Genomic DNA, 8,762 nt, shown 5'->3' with positions numbered 1-8,762 from the left:
CTATGACTTTGCTTTCTTCCGGGACATTAGTTTTCGCAAGATAGTCTCTTACTGGGATTTATCAGATCTTGCTACAAGCCAACCTGGTCTATGCCATTGTGACATGTGACCAAAAGCATACCTAGTCCTTGTCAACTAGACTAGGTACGTTTGAGAGACCAGCTAAGATTCGCGTAAACTAACGTGTAGGAAAAAAAAACATAAGCGACACATAACGGTCAATCATACCCTGACGAGTTTCAGCATCTTTGCTTTTTTTGTCATCTCTTCTTTCGTTCCATTCAATCTGTCATTCCCATCCTGTCCTCCCGTTTCAACCTGTCAAACGGCAATCGCATCATCACTTACCTTGACAGGCACCTAATTCATCATCCCGTTCACAATGGCTTGGATATAGTTGCTGAGGATACTTACTTGGCTATTGAGTTGTACTCTAGATCAAGAACATACAAAGGGTGCACCGACCTTTCAGTTGCCACTGATCATGGGCAAGAGGTTTGTGGGTGTGAATGAGGAGAGTTCAAGGCTAAGTTAGCATACTCTAGATACTGTAATTGGGCATTGTACGAGCAGCTCAAGCTCAAGCTCAAGCTCAACTGGTCGGCTCCTTACCCAATGTTAGAGCGATGCAGCCCAATCTCACATAGAAAAGTGAGTGAAGTGGTAGCCAAAAAGCAACTTTACGTGGGAAGGTATTCAGGGTTATTCGCATTGCGACCTAATTAGATCCGCCTCGATGACAGGATGCAGTACTGTACGCACGTATCAACAAGCGACAGCTCGCAAACAACAAGGGATCTGTTTTGTTAAAAGTTGTGCTTGGTACAGAGTACTGTGCTGTAGACTATGGATACAGGCATTGCAATTGCACCCTTGGCTGTCAAGGGCATTGATACGATATGGCACCCTAGAACTATATCGGCCCAAGCGTCCTGTCAGACGGACGCCAAACCCATCTTGAGCCGCCGTGGCCGTGGCTTGCTTGGTCTTTACTCTTTGGCCAGACCATGGACGGACCCTTTCCCCGGTTCGGTCTCTTGGTCGGTCGTTTTTTCTTCTTCAGCCGTGCTCCGTGCTCCGCGCCAATCTCGGATCATGGTGGTTGATGAATACTACCTAACTACTAATTATTACTATACTAACTTGGCTATATACCATCAATAGAATAGATTCTTGGAAACCGTTATTTTTTTCGTTGTATGTGAATCTGTGCTTTACAGAGTATGTAAGTTATGCTTATACGTACCTATGGAGACGTATACGTATGTACTCTGCTGTAGCTAAGTTCGTCTTCATAATTTGTCTGATTCTGCTGGGCTCTTGGTGGTGCTACTGTGGATCGCTCGCCTCAACTAGGTAACTTAGTTCAATTCGATGGCGGGCTCACTTACCTACATGCCTCATCTCACTGTGCTATGCCATGCCATGCCATAGTACTCTGCAGTGTAGTGTTATTATTGATTGATCAGATATAGGTGTAGTGCACTGTACTGTACTGTAACTTAGTACTACCTAGGTGTGTACTAGTATGTAGGTAGCCCCGCAGGCGAATGGAAGTCGGGCGGCATCGACAACTCAGGTACCGAACTGGTAGGTAAGTAAGAATTCAGAGTACCTACACTGCCCGTGGGTATGTATTCATTAGTTATGCATGACTTACGGAATCAAAACTTTCCGTTCAGGTTGCACAATTCCCTTGCCCCTTATTGCAGATCAGACCAGTCAGTCAGTCAGTCAGTTAGACTAGTCATTCCATCAGCCTGCAGCTTCATAGCACAAACCCTACAGTAGCTTCTCCTCAACCAGACTATTACATACAGTGTGACTAGGCTGATCATGATCATGATCATGACCATGATACCGTGCCCGTGTTATTCTCTGTCGTAGCCCGAAATGTCCTCTTGTGCTTTCTGAGATGCCTTCCTGACTTCACCATCTGTGCTTGTGCTCCGTTACACGAGGGACCTCAAATTCTGGAAAATCGCGACAAGCCCTTTATTGGGCAGTCCGCTTACTCGTCGAGTTTCACACACGGATGCAACTATTGCCAGTGACGGTTTGGCTTCACCGGTTGGCCGCGTGAAAACGAGGTCTTGCCGCTTTACACAACGGCACAAGCTGCTGTATCTGGGCTTGTGCTACCGAAGCAGAATCCGTCGATGGGGCGTGGAACATGCCTAAAAGCCAATGAACATGTGCTTTGGTCTTCAGCTTTCTGTGATACTGTATCCGTACCTGGCCATAGTTTTGATCCCATCGAGGGTTTATGTTGTAGGGTAACCTTGAGAAGGCCGACCATCTGAACATCAGGGCTCCAACGCTGCATATACCTAAGCCCTGGTAAGTATCGTTCACAGATTCTTCGTCCTTATACTAAAGCTGTACGAAGTATGGTATGGTCAGGTACTCATGAAACCCCAAGTTATGAATGCACCCGTGCCTAACTTCTGCCGTTCAGGTGTTTCCCACACTGTATCATCCCCAATGTCACCATGGCTCTGCGGATAACAGCTACCCAGAAATAGTCTAGAATCGCGTCGGGAACTCCTCAGTGATCCCGCTGCTTGCCTCATGGTGGCCGTCTTCATTATGCAAATGCACAGGTACAGAGTAGAAGCGTGGCACATAGAGAATAGTTGGCTCCAGGCCCCGTATGACCACCAAAAGATCCCGTATCTAAGGTTGTATCATATCCTTCAAACCAGCTCCTGCTGTTGGCTCAAAACCAATTCATGCATGTGTGAACGCTGTATGAACTGTAAACATAGCTACACCTTTTATGCTAAGTCCTCCGGAATACTTTGTTTAAAAGTCCTCCTCCGCGTCCCCTTCGCGATATATCTTCGGGGGATACCATGGCTTGAATTTCCTTGCCCTTATTCGTCATTTGAGGGCTTCCATCCGACACTGGTTCGTCTCCTCGACCAACCTCGACATACTCATCTGATTCTCGATTCATATTCGGTTGCTCAAGATAACACTCGGATACGAACTTGGAATGCCCTGATCCATAAACAGTGGCTGATGCTTGTGGAACCTGAGTATCTCGAATTTTCGTTAAGCCGCGGTCCAGATACTCTACCATCTGAGCTTTGGTGACAAAGCTGTCGTTATCAGGTCCAGCGGCGTCATGGACGTCTTGAGCTTTCTTGAACAACGCAGGAAAATGGTTCTGGAACTCAGTCTCGAGCACCCTCTCCTGTTCTATCAATGCCGTAGTTCGTTCTTTGTCGTATCCAGGAGAGGAATTGAGATTTTGTGAATGAGCCTCTTTCTCAAGTCGAGCGAATAGATTGGCGAACTCGTTTTCGTTGCCCGGCATGCCCTGGCTGGTACTGGTTGATGACTTAGATAGAGGCTTCTCAAAGCCTTCATCTTGTGCGCGGTGGATATGCTTGCTGAATGAGTCACTAAACTCCCGATAATGGCCTTTTAGGATGAAGCAGCGTCCGCTCCAACCACGCGCCAAGAACTTGTCGAGCAAGCTCTCTGCAGATGGGCATTCCCATGAGCACTCAAGGCCACGCGAGTAAAAGACAATACATCTAGCTTGCTGCCAACGCGAGAATGTTCTCCTGCTTTGTGCGTCGGGAAAAGCTCGCTCAATCATGTCCAATGATGCAGGGCGTATAAAAGACTGCGGAGCACGCAAGTGTATCGCACCCTTGACATGTGATCTTTGAAATTCCGTCGATGACCGAAGATCGAGTATGAGGCTCTGTCCTGGCAACGCTATATCCAAAAGTTCACCGAGGATTGCTGGTAAGATCATGCGCGGGCCTTCATGGGCCCTGGCCTTGGAGTCTTCAACTCGGAGGGATGCAAAACGCTGAGTAAAGGCATCCCTCTCTCTTCGATGATGAAACCAGACTTCTACATGCCAAGGCTCTACGCCTAGATTTGAGGCAAAGAACGCCTTTTGACCATCGCTTGGTAATGGCTCAGTTTGGTAGTATTCCTCAAGACGTTTTTCGACATGAGGAGAAAATTTCTTAGGTTCTGGGACATCGTCCCCGAATGTGGTACGCCGTAGTGCTTGTTGTTGATTCACAATCATCTGCCGCGTCAGATTTCCACCGCTTCCTACAGGCGATGTCGACTGTTGACTTTGTAGTGTGGCAAGTGATGTCGTTGAGTGCATAGGTCTCATAGAACGTTGCGGTAAGCTCTGAGGCGGCGATAGGGGCTGCGGCGGCATATGTAGCGAGGAGGGTTGCTGACTAGGTGAAAGAGAACTTCTCATGGGACCACTTTGCCTGCCGTACGTGGGATCGCGAAAAGCTCCCATCTGACTAGCCCGTCCCGCCGTCTCCGTAGCTACAAACGTCGTTCCAGAGACATTGGAGACGAATGAAGCACTGTCATTTTCAGCAGGGTAACGGTTTGCAGAAACCATGGTGGGAACGGATTGGTTCCGGGGCTTTTGAGTCATCATGTTATTAGAACGGATAAAGGCAATGAAAGACGTGGCATGATCTTCTGGGAGCAAGTCCCAGATAGATACTGGCATTGAAACAAGAAGCATTGTCGAGTGGCTCTTGAAAACCCCTTGTACCTTGACGTATTTGGCCATAGCAGGAAAGGCACTTAGCCACTGCTCCCATGCATTGATGTCAAGCCTCTGATCGTCTTCCAATGCCAAAGATATCATGACATGAGGGGTGTCTTCGTTAGGTTCGGTGAACATGTAGTCGTTTCGTGAAACAGGTGCAGACTCAGCAGCTCGGCCTGTTTCATGTGCCATCACAGGCATTGGCATCAACTCGGGTGAGGGTAAGTTATCGCCACGAGACATGCGAGACATTTCGATACTGGGGGCTTTATGGTTAGAAGTCATCATGAAATGCACCGGTGTAGAACGAGCTTCAAAGTATTTGCCGTTAATGGTGATGGGTCGGGGATGCTTCAGTCGAGCGAGTACTTCAGCATGGAGCATAGCAGCGGAGAAGGCACGAACACGCCACTCTTGAAGCACCTCGATCAGAGCATTTGTGAATGAGTAGCGCCCGGGGTCTGGAGCGATGGCATCCCAGCTCGAGGCTGAGATAGTCTCAGTAATGCTGGCACCGCTGGGAAAAGTCGCACTCGCGGCTCCGGCGCAGCAATCCAGCAGAATAAGAACATCCGACAGTGAACGTTCGAGTAGAGTTTGGATGGCAGACCATCTGCAGGAAAATTAGAGACTAACATAACTTATATTCGGGATGCCTTACTGAAGCCACGGAGAATTCGCTTCTCGTGTCCTAAAAATTGTCAGGGACTTGTATATGGCAGCATCAGCATCGATAATGACTTACGCGCACCAGGTGGATTGCCTGGACTCATCTATTCTGGCGTGACCGCCGTAGTATACAACAAAAAGAGTATCTTGAGACTCGTGATCTTTGATAAGTTGGCCAATACGCATCATCAACTCAAGATGTGAGTTCTCTGAAGGGATGGCAAAGATGTCAGTACTGAAACCATAATCCTCGTTTAGGCACTTTTCAAGATCTTCCAGCTCGGGTATAACGAATAGATCATCTGAGTTCCAGTGTAGTAACAGCACTTGAACATTATTGTATCTGGCTGAGGACTTTCCGCGGTTAGGAAACGCACGGGCAGCGGACTGAATACGAGTGAGTTTGAATGTCGGTTCCATGGCAGAAAGGGGCGACCAACATCTTCAAGCCTTTGAGCGAATTGACCGATATGTTTCATGTGAAAACTGGTACGGCTTGTGTCGTGTGTCGCGGATCTGGCATAGTAATCTCCTCCACCAGACGCAGCCTAAGAGTTGTAGTTTGAGTCTCATGTATGCTGAAATGACTAGGTATCGAGATCAACGGGTGAACACACCATAGGAGAAGCAGTGCTTCTCGAACCTGGGCCTTCGACAGGCCTCCGAGAACGAATAGTGACATATGGTTGATGATCGGCCATGGCGTCGAAGTCGAATGCCCGACTCGCTCTCAATGTTTGTTAAGCGTGAGTCTCACAACCCGCTATCAATCGTTCTCATGTCCAAGACCGGAAAGCTTCACCAATCCAAATTCGATTAACGTTGTCTTTTGGCGATGGAGCGATTGTTTGATTCACTTGCGAAAATGCATTCTCGTGGGCGTCCTTTCGTGATGATTGTACTGTACTGTGCTGTGCTGTGCTGTGCTCTTGGGTACCGCTTCACAAAGGCGATAAGAATATGTGTGTAAAAGGAGGAAATTCTAGGCTCTGTTGCGATGTCATCTTAACGGTGACAGATCATCAGACAGGTGGGAAGTAGCAACCTAAATCGAGGCGAGCGACTTCCTTCAATTCGCGACCGAGACCCAAGGCACTCAAAGTTGAAGTCGAAGCTTCGGTCCCGAAACAGGTTTAGCGTCAATTCTTCCCTTTGGTGATATCGAGCACTAAAGGCGACCTACCTAAGTACTGACCTACAGTACCTACTAGCCAGTGCCTGATCCCCCTACAGTGCACGTGTACCAAACGCTCCATCCATTATTGCTTCTTTCAGAAGCTCTGACCAACCAGCCAAGTCAACCTCCAGACTACCTACCTACCTACCTAAACTTGAAGGTAACGTCACTTCCCATCTGTCACCCAAACCGCCCACCGAGCTCAACATCAAGACCATCAGTTACCTACCTAGATACCTAGTCTAGGGCACAAAGGCACTCCAGCCCATTCAATTTCACTTCTGATAGGCCAGTTGACACGCGACAGGCTTCCTTGATAGCCCTTCATTGTAGCTAGCTTCCTAGCTAGGTATATCACCCTGCCCTGATCTGATCCGTTACCTTTGTACAGCACGCAAACCTACCGACATGATGCGTGAGCGCGTAACTTTTGTCCACAACGACTATACCCTTGACCCTGAGGCATTGGATAATCAAGAAGCTGGGTTACTGGGACCACAGATCGAGACAATTCGCCAGGACAAGCTCACTATACCTTTCAGTGAGCTGCCTCGTGAGCTCTCCGACATACTTCAAGAGTATGAAGCACTTCATGTCAGATGGGCTAGCCCCGTTAAATCAGAGATAATGGACCCTTTCACCTCCCGTATCTCGCCAGGACTTCATGTCTATGCCACTCCGATCGCTCCAAATTCATGCAACCCGTATGTCGCTTAGTCTATACTCGAGACCCCTGAGCTACAGACTCATTGACTTATGTTTGATAGGACAAAACTTTGTAGTTGGCTTCAGAGGTTTGGCCCACTAGACTGTTCCAAGCCTGAGGTAAGCTCTCTTATTCATGCTACTCGACAACCACTCATTAGCGGCAGGCATTCACCGAATTCAAGCAGAGCACATCCGCTTCCCCCAACTTCTCCTTCTACCAAGCACTTGAGGACTTGCATTCCTTCATAACCACTAGCTCTCAGGAGTTCTGCCCCGAGCTCGATTCAGTCTGCAACGCCCGACTGCGTAGCCTTTTGACGGCTACTAGCCTGGATTTATCCTTCGACAAAACTACCAACTCTCTCGCCGTTTCAGCACTATGGCCTCTTCGACCTCAAACTGTTGCGGTCCCTGCGTCTACCGAAAGGAGGGTAGAGGTGGGCATTTTTGTTAACGACCGATCGCAGCCAAACATGAAGGAGAACGAGCTTGGAGTTGCTGGCGTATTGTCTGTGCTTGGTGACCAGAAGAAGCCCTCACCAACCATTTTTACTTTTCCTGCCCGACATCGCCGAGATGAAACGGGCTTCAGCTCCAAGTTCCTGGTGCCTACAGGGCTTCATCCAACCCTGCAACTTGTATTAAGCTCTAGCAAGCCTCCGAGTACCGATGGCGAGTGTACACCCTACGCGTTCTTGACATTACCGAAAACCATTTTTGCGGATCGATATCAACTAGGAGATGACTTATTTCTGGCATCCAAGAACCTCACTTCGTTGCGATATACCACCCTTCCTGTTGACCTGGAAGCGCCAGCATACACTACCGAGACATGGGGCTCAAGCATTCTTGTTGCTCTCGCACCACCCGACTCTGGTTTAGAGCAGTCATGGAGTGTTGAGATACCGCTGCACCTACGATACCTGAAGCCTTCGGCAAGTGGTCAAGCCGAGATTGAGGTACCTTATCCTGCAGTCTTTTGGGCGTGTTCCTCAACAGAGGAGACACTGGAAAGCCCATTCGATCGACTGCACGTAGGGTATGATGATCTGTTTCCTCGCAACACTGTCTTTTGGCACATTGATCCTCAACCAGAAGGCGGTAGCAGGCTCATGAACAGAGTCACAGTACCTGTGCTCAAGGACGAGGGAGTGGGTTCAATCAGGTCAGGCACAGCAATCGTTGTTGCGCTAGGTTTTGGTTGGATTTTATGGAAGCTGGTCAGTGTCATGCTGAAGTCTGATAAAGCATTGGCTGGGCCTAAGACGGAGACTCCCCAAAAGAAGTCCTAGCTAAAGTAGTAAGAAGATTGGCTGTTTTGTGACAGCTTCTAGGAATTTGGTAGAGCAGTTGTGACCCTAATACTACATAAATTGATAGATGATTTAAGAAGCAGGTAGTTGATTTATGGTTTGACACTCTCACTCAATAAGGTACGGATACATCGACTAACATTCCATGGCGCACGTGACGTCAGACTATTTAAAGATAGGTGCCCTGGACTTGGAGTGAGGCGGCAGAGCTCCGACTTGTCAATATCCATCTCAATAGAATACAAAACAGTAAACCTCGTTGTTCAAGACAGAAATCTCATTCTTGAACTTGAAATAGCCAAAGTACCTACATTTTGAATTTTCATGGCCATTCTAAACTAAA

General features: G+C 48.1%; 2 protein-coding genes across 2 annotated transcripts; one reads left to right on the top strand and one right to left on the bottom strand.

Moving 5' to 3' along the window:
• Positions 1-2,544: 2,544 nt before the first annotated feature.
• B0J16DRAFT_153766 (uncharacterized protein) lies at positions 2,545-6,345 on the bottom strand. Its single transcript, XM_046122094.1, has 5 exons — positions 5,839-6,345; positions 5,662-5,769; positions 5,298-5,608; positions 5,214-5,243; positions 2,545-5,165 (listed from the first exon to the last, which is right to left on the bottom strand). The coding sequence occupies exons 1-5, from the start codon at positions 5,920-5,922 to the stop codon at positions 2,783-2,785; spliced, it is 2,916 nt and encodes a 971-aa protein (XP_045981229.1). The 5' UTR covers positions 5,923-6,345; the 3' UTR covers positions 2,545-2,782.
• Position 6,346: 1 nt separating this feature from the next.
• On the top strand, positions 6,347-8,626 carry B0J16DRAFT_153754 (protein PBN1). Its single transcript, XM_046122093.1, has 3 exons — positions 6,347-7,102; positions 7,166-7,223; positions 7,271-8,626. Exons 1-3 carry the CDS (start codon positions 6,807-6,809, stop codon positions 8,396-8,398), a joined length of 1,482 nt encoding a protein of 493 aa, XP_045981228.1. The 5' UTR covers positions 6,347-6,806; the 3' UTR covers positions 8,399-8,626.
• The last annotated feature ends 136 nt before the right edge of the window (positions 8,627-8,762 follow it).

The sequence above is a fragment of the Fusarium flagelliforme genome, assembly GCF_020744385.1.
Source record: "Fusarium flagelliforme strain FIESC 12 MPI-CAGE-AA-0113 chromosome Unknown B0J16scaffold_5, whole genome shotgun sequence".
Classification (NCBI taxonomy): domain Eukaryota; kingdom Fungi; phylum Ascomycota; class Sordariomycetes; order Hypocreales; family Nectriaceae; genus Fusarium; species Fusarium flagelliforme.
The sequence above is the reverse complement of the archived record's forward strand: the minus strand, read 5'-3'. Positions and strand labels throughout refer to the sequence as shown.